This window comes from Asparagus officinalis, unplaced genomic scaffold (genome assembly GCF_001876935.1).
Source record: "Asparagus officinalis unplaced genomic scaffold, Aspof.V1 AsparagusV1_Un522, whole genome shotgun sequence".
NCBI lineage: Eukaryota > Viridiplantae > Streptophyta > Magnoliopsida > Asparagales > Asparagaceae > Asparagus > Asparagus officinalis.
This window is the reverse complement of record NW_017972786.1, coordinates 80,788-99,265: the sequence shown is the minus strand read 5'-3', so window position 1 is coordinate 99,265 and position 18,478 is coordinate 80,788. Positions and strand designations below refer to the sequence as shown.

General features: G+C 38.2%; 2 protein-coding genes across 3 annotated transcripts in view; both read left to right on the top strand.

Moving 5' to 3' along the window:
• LOC109827895 (polyadenylate-binding protein 2-like) overlaps positions 1-8,357 on the top strand; it is a 9,763-nt gene extending 1,406 nt beyond the window's left edge. Inside the window, exons 3-11 of the mRNA XM_020394920.1 lie at positions 1-179; positions 1,645-1,753; positions 1,858-2,524; positions 2,616-2,693; positions 2,777-2,866; positions 3,938-4,072; positions 4,149-4,328; positions 4,701-4,898; positions 7,840-8,357. Of these exons, the coding sequence (XP_020250509.1) occupies positions 1-179; positions 1,645-1,753; positions 1,858-2,524; positions 2,616-2,693; positions 2,777-2,866; positions 3,938-4,072; positions 4,149-4,328; positions 4,701-4,898; positions 7,840-8,085 (1,882 nt within the window). The 3' untranslated portion in view covers positions 8,086-8,357. The remainder of the gene's footprint in view (positions 180-1,644; positions 1,754-1,857; positions 2,525-2,615; positions 2,694-2,776; positions 2,867-3,937; positions 4,073-4,148; positions 4,329-4,700; positions 4,899-7,839) is intronic.
• Positions 8,358-9,717: 1,360 nt separating this feature from the next.
• Positions 9,718-18,436, top strand: LOC109827893 (probable E3 ubiquitin ligase SUD1). Of its 2 annotated transcripts, XM_020394916.1 has the most exons (10): positions 9,718-10,090; positions 11,579-12,274; positions 13,684-14,463; positions 14,554-14,765; positions 14,863-15,234; positions 16,408-16,565; positions 16,647-16,810; positions 16,907-17,053; positions 17,579-17,925; positions 17,962-18,436. In XM_020394916.1, exons 1-10 carry the CDS (start codon positions 9,830-9,832, stop codon positions 18,140-18,142), a joined length of 3,318 nt encoding a protein of 1,105 aa, XP_020250505.1. In that variant the 5' UTR covers positions 9,718-9,829; the 3' UTR covers positions 18,143-18,436. The 2 variants fall into 2 exon arrangements, with proteins under 2 accessions (XP_020250505.1, XP_020250504.1); XM_020394915.1 differs by having other exon boundaries at positions 17,579-18,436.
• The last annotated feature ends 42 nt before the right edge of the window (positions 18,437-18,478 follow it).

Below are 18,478 nucleotides of genomic sequence, written 5' to 3'. Positions count from 1 at the left end.
GAACCAGTTCCCGTCGACGTCACTGTACGTTGGGGATCTGGAGCAGAACGTGACGGATGCGCAGTTGTACGATATGTTCAGCCAAATTGGGCAGGTTGTGTCGGTTAGGGTTTGTAGAGACATTACGAGCCGACTGTCGCTTGGTTACGCTTATGTTAATTACAGCAATCCGATGGATGGTGAGTTGTGGGACTTTCTTTTTTTATTCTTTTTGATTTTTTTGATTTTTTTTGATTTACTACATTTTTAATGCTTGGAATGTTTCTTCGGTTTGAGAGTTTTCAGCTTTAGTTAGAATTATTTGTAGGTTTTGCTATATTCCTGTTAACAACCATGCTAGATTATTTTTAAACCCAGATATATCTCCTGAGGCATCAAATGTAGCAGCTTAGACCCAAATATAGCTAGCAACTTAGACATCAGTATGGCGTCTGAAACGTGAATTTGGTCTAAAAATAACTCTGCATGGGTATTTTGGGTTGCAGATTGACTTCGGGAGGTGAGTGGTTTAAAAATAAATCAGTATAAAACTGTTTTTAGTAAACAATAAGAATCCTTTTATTTATGGGTGTATATTTGTTTTGTTGAAGTGCATGGCTTGACTGGTTATTAGTTACTACTCATATATTAGCTGAGGTTTTCAAACGGTTTTGCTTTCTAAAAAATGGGGATCCTCTGTATGTTATGGTCACCCAATGTATATTATTTTGATTGCATAATCGCTGTGGGAGTAAAGTGCTCTCACAATAATTTTTAAAGCATCTGCATGATTTAGGCGTTGAACATAAATGTAATTATGAAGTTAAATGTTCCTATTTTACTGGTTACTTGATTCTGGTATTATTATTTTTTTCAAATCAGCTATTTGAACTTGCTCACTTGCTCGCTGGCAATTTGGAAATAAGTGTTTTCCATTTGTTATGATAGTAAAAGAAGTTAATCGGAAGGTTTCATAATGGAAGACTTTAGTGGTAGAAAAATGAAGTGAAGAAATTATCTTTTAGAGGCCTTAGTAACTTTTTCAAACCATCTTTGCGTTCTAGCTAGTTTGAGGGAAGATAGTTTTCTTCATGCCGACTGCCATCTTAGTTTCTTAAATATTTAGTGGCCTTATTGCAGGACAAATTTTCAAAACCAACCTATTTGAGAAACTAATTGCAAAAAACGACCCGTTTGACATTTATTTAGAGAAACCGACCTGGTTTCAGCACTGTAGCTGAAACCAGGTCGGTTTTTCTAAAAAAGTTTACGAAACTTCACGGGAGTTCAACTCCCGTGAAGTTTTGTTATGAGAAAAAACTTCACGGGAGTTGAACTCCCGTGAAGTTTCGTAAACTTTTTTAGAAAAACCGACCTGGTTTCAGCTACAGTGCTGAAACCAGGTCGGTTTCTCTAAATAAATGTCAAACGGGTCGTTTTTTGAGAATAAAATCTCAAATGGGTTGGTTTTGAAAATTTGTCCCCTTATTGCATGGACTAATTGAAGTAGTTTGATATGTTTTGTTGTTGGGAGACGTGGTTATCTAACGAAAGCACCAGAATTCTCAGATAGGCAATAAAACAATATCTTGCACCGTAATTGAGATCTTTGAAGTTTTTAGCTTCTTGTTTTGCATCTTACTCTATATGAAATGTTATTGACAGCGGCAAGGGCATTGGATGTGCTGAACTTTACTCCTCTCAATGGAAAGCCTATCAGAATAATGTATTCCAACCGCGACCCTAGCACACGAAAGAGTGGGGCAGCTATTATAAAAATATATTCCTCTTCTTGATTCATTCTTTACTATACGTCATCGCTTTTTTGTTTACGTATGCTGCTTTAAGTCTTCTCCATGCTAAAATACTATCATAATATTTTTGGCAGAATTTGGACAAGTCAATAGACCACAAAGCTCTGCTTGACACTTTTTCTATATTTGGCAACATTCTTTCTTGCAAAGTTGCCACGGAGCCATCTGGCCAGTCAAAAGGCTATGGATTTGTTCAGTTTGAACAAGATGAGGCTGCACAAAATGCTATAGATAAGCTAAACGGCATGTGTCTGAATGGGAAAGTTGTCTATGTTGGTCCTTTTCTACGTAAGCAGGAAAGGGAAAATGCTGTAAACAAGACAAAATTTTGTAATGTATTTGTAAAGAATCTGTCGGAGACTACAACCAAGGAAGAGCTTGACAAAATTTTTGGCGAATACGGAACCATTACTAGTTCTGTTGTAATGATGGAAGGTGATGGAAAATCCAAATGTTTTGGGTTTGTTAATTTTGAAAACCCAGACGATGCTGCTCGAGCAGTTGATGAACTTAACGGGAAGAAATTTGGTGATAAGGAGTGGTTTGTTGGGAAAGCACAGAAGAAATCTGAAAGAGAGATGGAACTGAAAGGGAGATTTGATCAGAGTGTTAAGGAGGCAGCTGACAAGTATCAAGGGGTTAATTTATACTTGAAGAACTTGGATGATAGTATTGGGGATGACCAACTTAGGGAACTGTTTGCTGAGTTTGGGACAATCAAATCCTGCAAGGTGATATGAGCAGCTGCTATACTTGTCCTATTCATGGTGCTTGCATAATCGCATTTGGTTGCTCAGGTTGCTTGAACTTGTTTTTTTCCAGGTTATGCGAGATCCCAATGGTATCAGTAGAGGGTCTGGGTTTGTGGCCTTCTCATCTCCTGAAGACGCGTCTCGTGCTGTAAGTTGCCATATTTTGTGTATTGATGTTCTTCAGAATTTCACCATGATTCTTCTCCCTCATCCTTTTGTTTTTGTTTGTAGTTAGCGGAGATGAACGGGAAAATGGTTGGTTGTAAACCTCTTTATGTTGCAATAGCACAACGTAAAGAAGACAGAAAAGCAAGGCTACAGGTATTTGTTTTCCCCTTTTTCCCCTTTTGTTATATAAAGCCTTTCTGTAATTGATAACAAGTTATGTCATCCCATAATCAACAAGCTAGGTTATGATGATAATCTGTTATCTTCTCATGTTAGTATCATTTTCATGTTAGCACTGTTCCATGGAAATAAATTTTATTGTAGGATATGTGTAGGTGTGTAAGGTTGTCCCTTAGGCAAGGTCTAAATGTTTTGTCATTTTGTGTCAATATTAAAATGACAAAGATGTGTAACTGTTTCTTTAGTTTGGTAAATTATGTAAATACGCTTTTTAAGGATTTCAACCAGTTTTTTCAGACCATTTTATTTTGGGTTTTTTTCGTCTTCGTATACACTCCTAAATATATTCTCTTTTCAAATTTATTCTACAACTCTAGATAAGTGCTTATCCCAAAATTTCCCACAATGGTTTTTTCTACTCCTTGATTCATATCACTTATACACCCTTGGTTACGTTGATTTGATTAATTAAAGTTAGAGGTGGATATAGGGAGGGAGGCAGGAGAGTTCAATGGTTTATATAAAAAGATGATTGGCGCTTCACATTATATTACAGACTATCATGAATTTTTGTTCAATGCACTAAACTATAGCAAAACTTCCTAAATAACAGAACACTACCATAAATTTTGGCTGAGATACTGACATCTGCTGTGGTGCTTTTAATAAACTTTTCATGTGATTAACACTTGATAATTTCTGGATGAAATTTCTATTGACATATCATGTGATTTACATCAATGCCTTATATATGAAGTTCAAGAAAGGAAGGCGAAAAAATAAGTTAATCCCTTCTGCTAAGGCCGTTTGTTAGTTTTCTGCAAAATTAGGAAGTACGTAGTTTACAGTAATTTTTTTAAGGTAGCTAAGTGGGAGAGGGGAAAGTTCATGGTAATTGTGTAATTTACCCTTGTACTTGAATTTTTGAACTTCGTATTTCTTGCATTTAGAACTTCTTATTTCTCGCATATTTTCAATTGTTCTGTTCTTGCATAGAATTTAATCTTTCTGGGACACTTCTTATACTTAAATTTTTTGTTTTAGGCTCAATTTTCCCAAATGCGTCCAATAGCCATGCCCCCTAACATGGGTCCTCGCATGCCAATGTATCCTCCTGGTGCTCCTGGACTTGCGCAACAACTATTTTATGGTCAAGCCCCTCCAGCACTCATTCCTCAGGTAATTTTTTTTCTTGCTACTTTTGCAGTGTTGTCGCATACCGTGGTAGTTCGTAATTTTTTTTCTACTTTTGCAGCCTGGATTTGGTTATCAGCAGCAACTTGTTCCTGGAATAAGGCCTGGTGGTGGCCCCATGCCCAATTTCTTTATGCCCATGATTCCACAAGGTCAGCAACCCCAACGTCCTGGAGTAAGGCGTCCTGGTGGAGGTCCTGCTCAACAGGCACAACATCCAGTACCAATGCTCCAGCAGCAGGTAAGCACCATCAGTATCATTCAATAGTTTGAAGGTTTAACTTGAAATACACCCCTGTATTATGAAGGCGTTGCCACTTATACCCTCTAAAGTCTAAACTATTTTATTAGCTCTTACAACGATGATAAGTTTTCTTTTGCCTCTCAGTTAACCGCTACTATATTATCCTCTGAATTGAGGACAAAGAAGTAACATATTTGTCTGATATTCCGGGAGTATAAATATTAAAAAAACTTACAGGGTAAGTGCCTACAATACACCATAATAGTACCAGAAGGGTTTATCTGCAATTAACCCTATTCTATTTTTTGTTTTGTTGTTTACTTAAACTGGAGAAAATGTTTGTAATTATGATTTATTTAAATATCGTAGGGGCTTCCTCGTGGTCGCTTCTACCGGTATCCTACTGGGCGTAATGTGCCTGATCAGATGCCTGGTGTTGCTGGAGGGATGCTTTCTGTCCCCTATGACATGGGTGCTTTGCCTCGGGATTCTGGCATGCCACAACCTCTTCCTATTGGGGCATTGACTTCAGCACTGGCCAATGCAAGCCCTGAGCAGCAAAGGACGGTATGTGCATCTTTTCCATTTAGAATGTAAAAGTTTTGATATTTGTATTATGATTATCAGGAAGTGTTTGTGGGTCCTATGATCATAAAGTTAAACCTGTTTAATATTAATCTCAGGTGACCCTGATCTCCTTCGTAGATTATCTATTAATCTATTATCCTGCATTTCGACATGTGTGCTTGCTTTTTTACACACAACCTCTAGAGTTAGATATAGTCGGCCTTATCTAATCACATATGAGTCAGGACAAACTGCCTACTGTGCGTGATGTTTGTTTTAAGGCGGATAATTATTTCTATTAACCTGCATGGATGATTTTTCTACCTACGATGTGAGTGTTCTTATACATTGTGGTTACTCGCATGGCTGCCCTTGTGCTAACCGAATATCTTGGTGTTGTATTTCAAAAATGATCTCAAAATGATACAAAAAAATTATGATGGATGAATTGAAACTTAAGGTTGTTCTGAGTACAGATTTGTGTCACATTAAGGTTCAATCTGAATTATAACGAAATATCCGTTCAAGTATATAACTCGCCCTTAACTGCAGAAACTGCTTATTCTACTTGATTTGACTCCAACCTAACTTTCTTCTTTCTTTCTTTCTTTCATGAATACAATATTGGTTGTTCCGTGTACAGTGGCAGAGCCAAGAATTTCGGCAAGGGGGTCCAAAAATTTAATATCCAAATGCAATAACATATAATTTTTTTTAGGTTTCTAAACATTACTACATAACAAGACTTTCAAAATCTAACTTTAAATTAGAATATAGTGTTTCCATTGATATTTTGCTTGACTTCATTTCTTGAAACTGTTTTATGATTTTAGATAGGATATTTGATGAGATTGAGCTTTTTAGATTGAGCTGTCTACATCCTCTAGTATAGAGTTATTTTCAATTTTGAATTGCAATAAGATAAATATTGGTTTGGTTTTAAATTCTAGTTTTGAATTTTTAAAGTTTAGTAGAGATAAGAGTCCATTATTATTATATATGGCTATGATTTTCATTGTAATAAAAGATTGAGGAACCAAATTGCAAGCCATCTTAGGATTTGGGGGACTAATGAGCAATCCCTAAGATTTGAGGGACTAATATGGGATTATTGAAGATTTGGGGGGCTAATATCTAAATAACTCTAATAAAACCTAAGATTTCCAAATGTCCAGTGAGTGGTTGGTGCTCATTTGTATCCACAAAACACCAGACATTATTATCCCAAAGCACCAAACAGCCGTACTCTTCAAAAGATGAAAAATGGATCAAAATCCCAAAAATAAGGGAGTGTTTATTTCTTTAGTTTCTCTGAACCCAAGTCCAGAGAATCCAAGTCAACTCCAATTCCCCATTCCTTATAAAAAAAACCTCAATGTCCAATGTTGGTGATTCTCCTTCATTAGAGAGTAATTTTGAGGAAGTGATCTTCGGCCATGTTTGGATGGGGTATTATTTTGAGGTATTAACCCTTTATCCGTTAAAATAAAGGGAGGGTGTTAAATTGGACTACTTAATCCGTTTAAATGAAATAGTCCACAGATTCCGGACTGAACAATGGAGGGAGGGTGTTATTGTAGTCTGAGGACTATACTTCATTTGGGATTAACCCAAAAAGATCGCCTTTTACCTTGTTAGTCCATAGTGGCTCTCAGGTAATTGAGTTAACTAGCTTTGATGGCATTTTTATGAACTTAGCTCTCAGGTAGTTGAGTTAACTAGCTTTGATGACATTTTTATGAACTTACTTTATTTCTACTCTTATTTTAGTCTGAGGACTATTCTTCATTTGGGATTAACCCAAAAAGATTGCCTTTTACCTTGTTTGTCCATAGTGGCTCTCAGGTAATTGAGTTAACTAGCTTTGATGGCATTTTTATGAACTTAGCTCTCAGGTGGTTGAGTTAACTAGCTTTGATGACATTTTTATGAACTTACTTTATTTCTACTCTTATATAATGGCTGAGGAGCAGCATTAGTTGATCTCCTTTAGTCATTGGTGTAACATTCATGATATAAAAACTGGAAGGATCGAAAAATGAAGACTGTTTCTCACCTGGAGCTGCATATATGCAATAGTGCTACATGTATACAATAGTGTAAATACGATGAAAAAAAGTAAGAAGAGATTGCATATTCCATTAAGTACAAAAATTAGTTATCCATCATGTATTCTTATGTTTTCCCCACAAACGGAGGGGTTGCAGCGTTAGGCCTCGTCTCTTTACAGGAAAGATGATAGCAGTCTTGATTTCTAAAGAAATCACTGCAGGGACTCTAATTTCCGTTATAAATGTACATCATCAGAAATGAAGCAAGGACCTGGATACATGGTTCAATAAATTAAAAACCCAAATGTTAATTACCTTATTTATTTTATTCTTGTGAGAAATTAAATCCTCATCACTTAGTGAAAGACGATTAGAAAAAGATTTGTTAAAAATCTGTCACCACAACAAAGTCCAAACCTTGAAGTTATGGTGATGTTACGTGTACATATTATGATATTTTTCCAATCAGGTGATTTTACATTGAGTAATGTCCAAAATGCCCTCCAACTCCGTCTAGGTTCAGTTAGACCTAATTAAAGTCATGATGGCTATGCAGAGGGACATTGTGGACATTTGCTATTATGTCATTTTCCTATGCCACTTTATAATGACAAGTTCCCAAACATAAGTAGGTATTAGATTAAACAAATTGAACCAAACAAAGTATTAAAAATTTAGGTAACTATAGTCTACTGGATTATTAAATCCCTGGACTATAATGAGTTAAATTAGTGCCAGGATGAAATAAGTCCTCAATCCAAACAAGGCCTAATGGAATTATTATCCAATATCCCCTTGATTTTTTTCTATTTTTCGAGGTGGGGCCAAGGCCCATCACTGTCCGTATACTTAACTACTTGCAAACCTAATTAAGATTTTTTAATGTCCAGATGCTCGGTGAGAGTCTATACCCACTCGTCGATCAACTTGAGCATGAATCTGCAGCAAAAGTTACTGGTATGCTTCTAGAGATGGACCAAACTGAAGTACTTCATCTGCTCGAGTCCCCCGAGGCTCTAAAAGCCAAGGTGGCTGAAGCTATGGATGTTCTCAGGACAGTTGCTCAGCAGCAGCAGGCGGGCATTCCTTCTGATCAGCTAGCTTCGCTCTCTCTCAATGATGGCATCGTCTCTTAGAAAAGTTTGGAAAAGATTCTAGCTTTGTCGTGTTTGGATTGTTTCAGGGTTGCACCACTGTCTCTTGATTTTAGTTGGTTCTTTGAGAAGACATTTTTTTCTACTGTTTCTCAAGCGCGAGGATTTCTGTAGGATTTGGTACTGACGTTATTTTTTTTTTTATGTCAGGATCTGTTTGCTTAAGTTTGTTCTGTTGTTTTGAGGAATAATTACTTGCTTTCATCTTTTAAATCCTCTGGAAAAGGAAACTATAAGTGCAGGTTTACTCGACCCGTTAATGGTTTATGTGGATTGGTTGTGGGATATTGTAGGGAAGTTCGATGGTGCTTCGTCCAATTTGAATAACTTAGTTTCGTGCAAATGGGCCAAGCTTCATGGATGCGGTCCCTTTTCTGGATTGAACCCTTAAAGAGTGCGTATACTTTTCCTTTCTGGTTGATTCTCATGTTTAGAATACTTACTTGAATCGCTTATAGGTCTTCTCGTAGCGTATCGGTAGCAGTAAGATACTAGTTTAATTTGACCGCAATTGTATTTAATTAGGCGTTCGGTTTTAGTCTTCGAGATTTTGTAGATTCTAAAGGTACATGATTTCAAGTTATCCGTCTGTTAAGAATGTTGTTTGACGACATCCAGCGTGGTCTACACAATGAAGACCCAAATATTCTTTCAAATAACGTCAGATCGTCAATTGTTGTAATTAGGCATATAATTTGGTGCCGTATGTTAGCCAGGCTTCTCTATGATCATGGAGGAGTTTTAGATTTTTTCCCCCTTTTGGTAAAAAGAGGAAAGAGCGGATTGAGATCTCGAAGCTTTTAACTCGCAGGAAATTGCATTTGGCGTAACATAGTTTTTCTGCAGTCCTAGAGCAAGTTTAGCGTACGTGAATACACGCGTCGTGCCTGCGCGTATTCACGCCGATAGCAGCCTTGCAAATATCTTTTATTATTCTCTCGAGGAATAAAATTTCCCCGATGAATTCACCCCGGGATCAAGTCATCCGAGGCTGGTTTTATGCTTGAAGGCGTTCCTTTGCGGTAGCGAATCGTGCGCCTGATATCGCCTATTTTACTCTTCCTCCTTGCCTCAAATTACACATCGGAAGTTACAGCCCGACGAACTGAACTTTTGTAGTCGGTCGTACCCGAGCTGCTGGCTAGGAGCAATTCTAACTAGCTAGATTGGTCGTTTTCTCACATCCACCTCCTATACACACAAATATTCCTTTTGTATTCTTTTCGTATCTATATGATGTGTTTTTTTTGTGTGTTGACGAGGGAACTTCTACATGATCCTTACCTTCGACCGAGTACTCTTACAGGCAGTTTGCTAACTTAGCTAGACTCTCTTGGATTGCACTTGTATCTTTGTAAGGTTTTGATGATTAATGAATTACGAGTTTTTCTTATTTGAACGTTCATGTTCATACGTACGCTAGAAAGCGAATATGACGTGGTAATTGCTAAACCCAATCCGCTCGTACGATTGTATCCTGTTCCAATTCATTCGTTTGTGTATGTATCAATTAAAGCAGGCCTCATTGGGCCGACAAGATGGCCGTAGATTTTATTCGGCCCGTATTAACCATCATAGACAAAATCCTTAGAGTCGGTGGAAGAGAACCAAACCCGTTAAAAGCCGGGTGAAGGCAAGAAGGTTTCTAAAGCTGCGGACTCGAGCCCGCGGTTTTCGCTCTTTCTCCCTAATTTCGTCCTCTTCGATCTCCGATCGCCCTCGTCCGATGGCGGACATCGCCGATCGCCGTCAATACGAAGCTCCGGTCGTTCCTCCTCCGTCTTCTTCTCCGTCGGCGAGTCCAGAACCTAGCCAGATCCGATTCGATGACGATGACGACGAGGGCGACGTGTGTCGGATCTGCAGGAACCCTGCTGAGCCCGATAACCCGTTAAGGTACCCCTGCGCTTGTAGCGGGAGTATCAAGTTCGTTCATCAGGATTGTCTCCTGCAGTGGCTCAATCACAGCAACGCTCGCCAGTGCGAGGTCAGAATTCTAGGGTTTCCTCTTTTTTCTGCTTGAATTTTGTGAAAGTATTTATCATGTTTGTTTGATTTGTTAGTGAATGGCGATTGACTGGTTATTTCGATAGTTAGGGTTGTTTTGGGAACTGTTAGTGGTAGGCGAACTTCGTGGAAAGATTGAGTGATTCTTCAGTTTGTTTTCCTCGTTAATTTGGGGTTTTAGGTTTTTTTTTCCTCGCTTGGAGGAGTCATTTTGGAGCTACAGTTGTGTTTCTGTTTGCCTTTAATTTGGGGCTGCAAACGTTCGCCAGCTTGAGCTGAGAATTCTAGGGTTTCCTTCTTTCTCATGGAACATGCGTATGTCTTTGTCATTTTTTCGTTAGTAGATTTCATAGTTAGGGTTTTGTTGGGAGTGGTTAGTGATAGACGAAATTAGGCCTAGCTATGTTACCTGGGTACTTCTATCATGAAGCCGTACCTGTACCTGACACGTACCCGACACATGCCCGAACCCGAATTTCATGGACACTCCTAGGATATATGCATACATTCGTTCAGACATGTAATTAGTTATATGATATAAGTCTTAATTTAAAACACTTGTCATGCACTTGTTGGACGTATATCATACACTTCATGTCGTTTCTTGAAACTCGTTATATATGGGTCAGGTTTGTTTCATCCCATACTCAAGTTCAAAACTATGATTTTAAGAGTGATTTGGGTGTCTAGTCCAAAAACGAGCAGTTTCTAATGTACAATAATCAACATAATAAAATAAATTTATAAACGTGATAGGAAATTTAATTCTAATAACACATGAATTGAAAAACAATAATGATTTTGTGAAATTATTAATTTTAATATATATATGTAGCAGTGTCCCAGTACCCTGCATTTTACAAATTTGTCATGTCCTGTACCTGTATCCTCACCCGTACTGGTACCCGTACCTGCTTCCATGCAACTTAGGGCCTAAGTAAGATTTAATTTCAACATGCCATCAGGAACTGTTTAATTTGCAGGGTTACTTCTTCGGAGTGGGGTTGAGGAATATTTTCGGTTATGTATGTGGCTCTTATTGTTAGAAAAAGCTGTATTTCTTAGAATTATTTATGGTGCCAGTTGGTAAATTTAGGATTTTGTTGGAGAAGCCTAGAAAATAAAGATTTATAATGTTGTAAGAGGCTTATGTAACTCAGCAGTGGTATCTAGGATATTCTTACACCTTTCTCCATAATTTATTGGTGTCATTAAATTGTTATTCAAGCCATTAGTACACTTCAAATTTTTTCCCAGTTGGGTTTTTTGGGTGGAACTTTTGTGTTTTATGTGAGTTTCTTTAGTGATTTTAATATGGTGAGGTTTTAAGATTTCTTTTTTCTGAGGTTGTTGGTAATAATTATCAGATGTACTTGGATACGAAGTAGTGGATGGATATTGTTCATTGCTCATAGTAATGTATTGTTATATCTTGGTCTTTATTCAATGCATTTGGTATTTTCTGCAGGTGTGTAAGCATGCATTTTCCTTCTCTCCCGTTTATGCTGAGGATGCTCCTGCAAGGCTCCCTTTCCAGGAAATTGCTACTGGAATGGCAATGAAAGCATTCCATGTGCTTCAGTTCTTTGTCCGGCTTGCTTTTGTTCTCTCTGTTTGGCTTCTAATAATACCCTTCATTACATTTTGGATATGGCGTCTGACATTTATTAGGAGTTTTGGTGAAGCCCAAAGGTTATTCTTGAGTCATCTGTCTGCACCTTTTATCCTTACGGATTGCTTGCATGGGTTCCTTCTCTCTGCCAGCATTGTATTTATATTTCTTGGAGCCACCTCATTGAGAGATTACTTCAGACATCTTCGAGAACTTGGGGGACATGATGGGGAGAGAAATGATGAAGATCATGAAAGGCATGGTGCTCGAGCTGTTAGGAGGCTTCCTGGGGCTCTTAATAGGATCAATGCTGGTGAAGGGAATGGTGAAGATGCTGGTGGGGCACAGGGAATTGCTGGAGCAGGTCAGATGATCAGAAGAAATGCAGAAAATGTGGCTGCTCGATTGGAAATGCAGGCAGCACGTCTCGAAGCACATGTTGAACAGATGTTTGACGGTTTAGATGATGCTGATGGTGCAGAAGATGTACCCTTTGATGAGCTTGTTGGCATGCAGGGACCGGTGTTCCATCTTGTTGAAAATGCGATAACAGTAAGTTCACCATTTATGGTGTTATTCTGTATTATAATTTATTGCTTAAATTTATATGGTTTAATGATTTATTTTTGTTATTCTGAGCCTTAATGTTTGCAATCTATGATTTACTTGATGAAACTTCCAAATTTTGGTTATTATGAGTTAATAGTTCCCATAGGAAGATTGCTTGGTCCATTTTGAATATTAAAAAATCATATACTAATACAACTAGATGCCTATCTTCCTGGAGTCATAAAGTGGAATGCATAACAGATCCAAATTTTTTTTAGTTACTGGCAGTGTTGTAAATAGCGGCCAATAGCGGGGCTATAGCGACGCGAATAGCGGTCGCGGCCCTTCAGCGCTACGCGTAGGGGTTTCGCGGATGGCTTAAGCGGGAAAATCCGCTATTCATTCGAATAGCGCGTAAAAGCGGATTTTAGCGGGTTAAAAGCGGTTTTCACAGTTAAAAGCGGATTTTCGTGGTTTAAAGCGGATTTTCGCGGTTAAAAGCGGCTAAACCCGCTATCACACATATTATGATGCTATATTTCTTGAATTTCTTCATAGTTTCATTCATACAACAAGCCTACTAATTGTTATTTACTGATAATACAAGAAATTTACAACTAATTGAATTTTTAGATTTTTTTTATGAATTTTCTTATTATTTAGGATATTTAAATATATTTAAATTTAACCGCTATTTGACTGTGCGCTATTTGCCGCGATTTCGCCGCAATAGCCCGATATAGCCTTAGCGGTACCTCACCGCGACGCGCCGCGATCCGCTATCAGCAACCTTGGTTACTGGTCTTGTTTGTGAACCAATGAGAGATATGAGCATTACAGGCATTTTGTTCAATGTATATTATACAAAGTGAGGAAAATAAAATCAAATTAATAGTAGTAATGAGTCTAGAGCTAGTTTATATTATAAGATTAATGATATCAATATTTGTTAGCCTTTGACATTTTTGACTATAATAATCCTTTTATTAAACATAACTAGTGAAATTTTGGATTCTTGAGAATTATATAAGAAGCAGATGCTTAGTTCGTTTCACCATGGATTGCATTCTGTGACTTCTGTTCTTGTTACCTTTTTTTCATGCATATTGATTGACTATTATCCTTGATTTTTTGGCACTCACAACATTTTAGCCAATCTCTTGTCATTTTTATGGTTCAAATCTCGTGTAGTTAAACAACAACGACATCATCTGATACATACAAATCGTTTATTCTAAAACGTTGACACTGATTACATAAATCTTTTCTTACTTCCAGCTCTGTTAAAAGTCATCTCCGCAACAAATTCATGTGTAGACAATAGACCTACCTGATGCATTACTTGTACTGCTCTTCCGTTCTACTTTCCATTTTTCATTGTTCCATTAGCTTCTAACTACCTTGACTGGCAGGTTTTGGCAAGCAACGCAATATTTCTGGGTGTCGTCATTTTCATTCCCTTTTCATTGGGAAGGGTGGTCTTCTATTATCTTTTATGGTTCTTTTCTTCCGCATCTAGTCCTCTGCTTTCAATGGTTATGCCGCTGACAGAGTCAGCGCTTTCCTTGGCGAATATCACTTTGAAGAATACCCTTAATGCTGTTAAGAACCTTCCATCAGAAACGAACAATGAGGATGTCCTTGGGCAGCTTGTAGAGACATTTTCAGGATCCTCAAAATTAAATGCAACAGGTCTTGATGGGGTATCAAGCAGTGTTGGTAGATCAGTCGCAACAGATCTATTGAAAGGAGCAGTTGCTGGGTCCACACACCTTTCTGATGTGACCACTCTTGCAATTGGATATATGCTTATATTTGGTCTGATTTTCTTCTATCTTGCACTTGTTGCTTTGATTCGATATACGCGTGGTGAGCGCTTGGTTATTGGTAGGTTTTATGGCATAGCTTCACTAGCAGAAGCTGTTCCATCTCTACTCAGGCAATTTTTTGCTGCTATGAGACATCTAATGACTATGGTTAAAGTTGCTTTCCTTCTGGTGATTGAACTTGGTGTCTTCCCATTGATGTGCGGATGGTGGTTGGATGTGTGCACACTACAGATGCTGGGTACGTCAATTGCTAAAAGGCTTGAGTTCTTCTCTCTATCACCATTGGCAAGCTCTTCGATCCATTGGCTTGTTGGGATTATTTACATGCTTCAAATAAGCATTTTTGTCAGCCTTCTTCGAGGGGTATTTTCATTTTCTTTAGAAACTATGTTCCCTGTTCGCTTTTTTTTTTTAGTATCTCCTAAAGCAACTTAAGTTTTGTACCTCTGGTAGGTTTTACGGAACGGAGTTCTGTACTTTCTCCGTGATCCAGCAGACCCAAATTATAACCCATTCCGCGATCTGATTGATGACCCTGTCCACAAGCATGCCCGGCGAGTTCTGTTGTCAGTTGCTGTTTATGGGAGCTTGATCGTGATTCTTGTTTTCTTGCCTGTCAAGCTTGCTATGTGGTTGGCCCCTTCCATCTTTCCTTTGGACATCACGTAAGTTCCTTTTTCTTATGCTTATGTATTACTCATGTTGCTAAGACACTTTGTTTTAAATGCCTGCTGACACTGGTGGTATATTAATATATTACAGAATTTTTGATCCTTTCACGGAGATCCCGGCTGATGTGCTTCTGTTCCAAATATGCATCCCATTTGCCATTGAGCATTTCAAGCCCCGAGCGACAATCAAAGCTGTTTTACGTCAATGGTTGATTGCTGTTGGCTGGGCGCTTGGCCTTACTGATTTCTTGCTACCAAGACCTGATGATAACAATGGGCGAGAAAATGGGGAGCTAGCAAGGCGAAACAGATTGCATGATCATGATGCACATCAAGGGGTACATGTGCAGCAAGAGCAGCTTCCAATTGCTATAATTGCTGCTGATAATGACGGGAGAGATCAAGTTTTTGCAAATGCTGATGTTGAAGAAGAGTCTGATGTAGATGATCATGTGGGTTCAGAGTAAGTAGCGTTGATAAGCCTTGCAGTACTCATGTTCCTTGCCAAAAAATTTCAATGTATTTTCTATCATATACGAAATGGGTGGGTAAGATTGGAATGCTTGATTTATTAGTAATGTATATTGAGTTCGATTCAGCGGCATAGTGGGGTGTTGATAATCAACCTGTTAAAGGAGGGGAAACCACATGTCTGGGTGGATATATGTGGGTATGATCCTGAGAGGACCAGTACCCTTCTTATAGTATGTAAATATGCTTGCATGCATGTATTTATGCTCATATGCTGCTTACCTATTGTCCTGGTCACATATGAATCATATGAACTGCCAAACGATCCTCTGTTTTTTCTAGACACATAATGCCTTTGGAATCCAGGATGTTTTAAGCCTTTTCATTCCCTAAAGGTCTCTTATTTGTTGTGTTCTAGTGAGTCAGATTTTAGAGGTTTGGAGTTTTGAACTAAACACAGGTAATTTAGTTCTCTACTAACATGACTGACCATCGATGTTAGGTGGATTGGAGGGAGGGAGGGATGGATGTATCATAATTTATTCTAATTATTTTTGTATGTGTGTGTCAGTCTGTGTGCATGCGCGTGTAATATTATATTATAATGTGTCCGTGATGTGTGCATAGTTTTTTCCTAAGATTTTGCATTTCCATGTGTTCCTCTCTTGCAATGTTTGTGTCCCATCTCCAACCCAGTGCAACATTGACAAAGAAAACAAGGGCCTGAAATGGCAAAGGCCTCTCAAGAATATGGGGGCTTGAGTGGGTTTAGCAGCTTCTTTTCATTTAAAGAATGTTTTGACATCGGGAAGGTCAGAAAACAGTTGCAACAGATAGAAGTAGCAAAATTAAATAGTCTTTTAAATTTGTTATATGACATTGCATGCACTAGATGACATGTATGCTAATATCTTAAAATTAGTTATATGACATTGTATTGCACTAGATAACACGTATGCCAATATCTCCCACCTACTACTAATTATTTGACTGTGCTTTGACTAATCCCTCACAAACTAAACAAAAGCTATCAACAAAGGAAGACTATGATTTACATGCTATCGTACTCTTGGAACATGGCTTTTCTTGTTTGGTTAGTAGTTTTCTGGAGAAAACAGTTTAATCTTTTCCATTTTCTGATGATTGTTTTATGTAATTTCTGCAGGTATGGGTTCGTACTCCGCATTGTATTGTTGCTGGTCTTGGCATGGATGAGTCTTCTTCTGTTTAATGCTGCTCTGATTGTTGTTCCTGTTTCATTAGGACGAGCGTTGTTTAATGCGATTCCTCGCTTCCCAGTTACTCATGGTATCAAGTGTAACGGTAAGCATGATAAAGTCACGACTGGAGTTAGATTTTTTTGTAAAAGGCAGTGGCTGACGTGTTAAATTATCCTCATTCCAGATCTCTTTGCATTCAGCATTGGATGTTACCTCATCTGGTCTCTTCTAGCTGGAATTAGGTATTCAGTGGGCTATATTAAAACCCGAAGAACGGGTGTTCTCGTATCTCAGGTTTGCAAGTGGTGTGCCATTGTTGTAAAGAGTTCTGCCCTTCTGTCTATATGGGTAAGTTCACTCCATTCATGAATATTTCATCGCCTACTTGTAAAGTGGTGCTTAGTTACTAAATTCTGTTCTTGCTGATTCTTGTGTTCACTGTAGATTTTTGTCATCCCTGTCCTGATTGGCCTCCTCTTTGAGTTGCTTGTGATTGTGCCGATGCGGGTACCAGTGGATGAGAGCCCTGTGTTCCTCTTGTATCAGGATTGGGCTCTGGGCTTGATATTCCTCAAGATCTGGACTAGACTGGTAATTTTCCTAGCCCTTCAGTTTTCTATGGTTTATGACATCGAAGTTTAATATATGTTGATAATATCCTATTGAAAATCTATTTGAACATGGAGTTTTAAGCTTATTAACCCAAACTGTTGTATTGTTGACCATCCGAATTGAATTGCTCTGTTGGTTGCAATCAACATAATTAATGAATGCTTTGATTGATTATCCTATGCATTTAGCGGCTGACATCAAATTCTGTAGTGTGTGATCTCAAGTCTGTTAAAATTTGAAATCCAAACTGTTCATCATGATATGCAGGTCCAAAAAATATGTTTTATGAAATCTGTAGACTTCGACATTCTGGTTTTAGGATTTAAACATTACATAGTACAATTATTATTTCATTTTTAAGGTTTGTTAGCTCTATCCTTAAAAATATGCCAGAGAATAGACAGACTATTCTTTTTGTTAACACTAAAATACATTTAATTTTTCTCTAATCAATCAGATAAAGTTTTAAGAATTAATGGATCATTTTGTGTTCAATCTATATAGGTTATGCTGGATCAAATGGCACCGCTGGTTGATGAAAGCTGGCGGGCGAAGTTCGAGAGAGTTAAGCAAGATGGCTTCTCGGGTCTAAGGGGTCTTTGGGTTCTCCAAGAGATTGTAATCCCCATCATCTCGAAGCTTCTCACTGCACTTTGTGTTCCCTATGTATTTTCCAGAGGTCTTTTCCCTGTGCTTGGCTATCCATTGATCATTAACTCTGCGGTCTATCGGTTTGCTTGGCTCGGTTGCCTTCTCTTCAGCGTGGTGTTCTTCTGTGCCAAGAGGTTCCGTGCTTGGTTCACTAATATCCACAACTCCATTAGAGACGACCGATATCTCATTGGCAGGAGATTGCATAATTTTGGCGAGGACTCCATTGGCAGGAGATTGCATAATTTTGGCGAGGACTCGGTCGCTAAGCGTAATGAACAACCAGCAATCATTCCTCAAATACAAGGCAACGTGAACCCTCCAGCTGATGCTGGATTGATGCATCTTGAGCAAGAAGCAGATGCTGGCCTGAGGCTCAGGCAGAGAAATAACCCACATCTTCAGCATTTATTCTAGCTGCAGGGACTGAAAAAGCTAAAACATATTTCCAGAATGTATGTATAGTAATCGTCATCTGTTTGAAAATTGATTCGCTGAATTTGTGAATGAACACCGGTTCAAGTTTGTAACCAACATGGGCTAACTTCTGTTGTGTCAACGTGCGGTGCTGAATGGAAATATAACAAAGATATTGATTCTATTCTGCGTATAGGAAAGGTTAACACGGTTTGATGACATATGTTAAAATGTACAGATGCTAATGAAGTGTAATTTTGTTGTTTAATTTATTGTAACTGAAATGTGTGTAGCTGTTGAATTGTGTTCGGTCTGCAAGCTATTTTCTTGTCTAAG

Bases quoted from the DNA above. Each gene is read 5' to 3' on its own strand.
- LOC109827893 (XM_020394915.1), top strand. From the start codon at position 9,830: ATGGCGGACATCGCCGATCGCCGTCAATACGAAGCTCCGGTCGTTCCT. The intron at 10,091-11,578 runs GTCAGAATTCTA...TATTTTCTGCAG, and splicing joins GCAACGCTCGCCAGTGCGAG to GTGTGTAAGCATGCATTTTC. The intron at 17,054-17,578 runs GTAATTTTCCTA...CAATCTATATAG, and splicing joins TCAAGATCTGGACTAGACTG to GTTATGCTGGATCAAATGGC.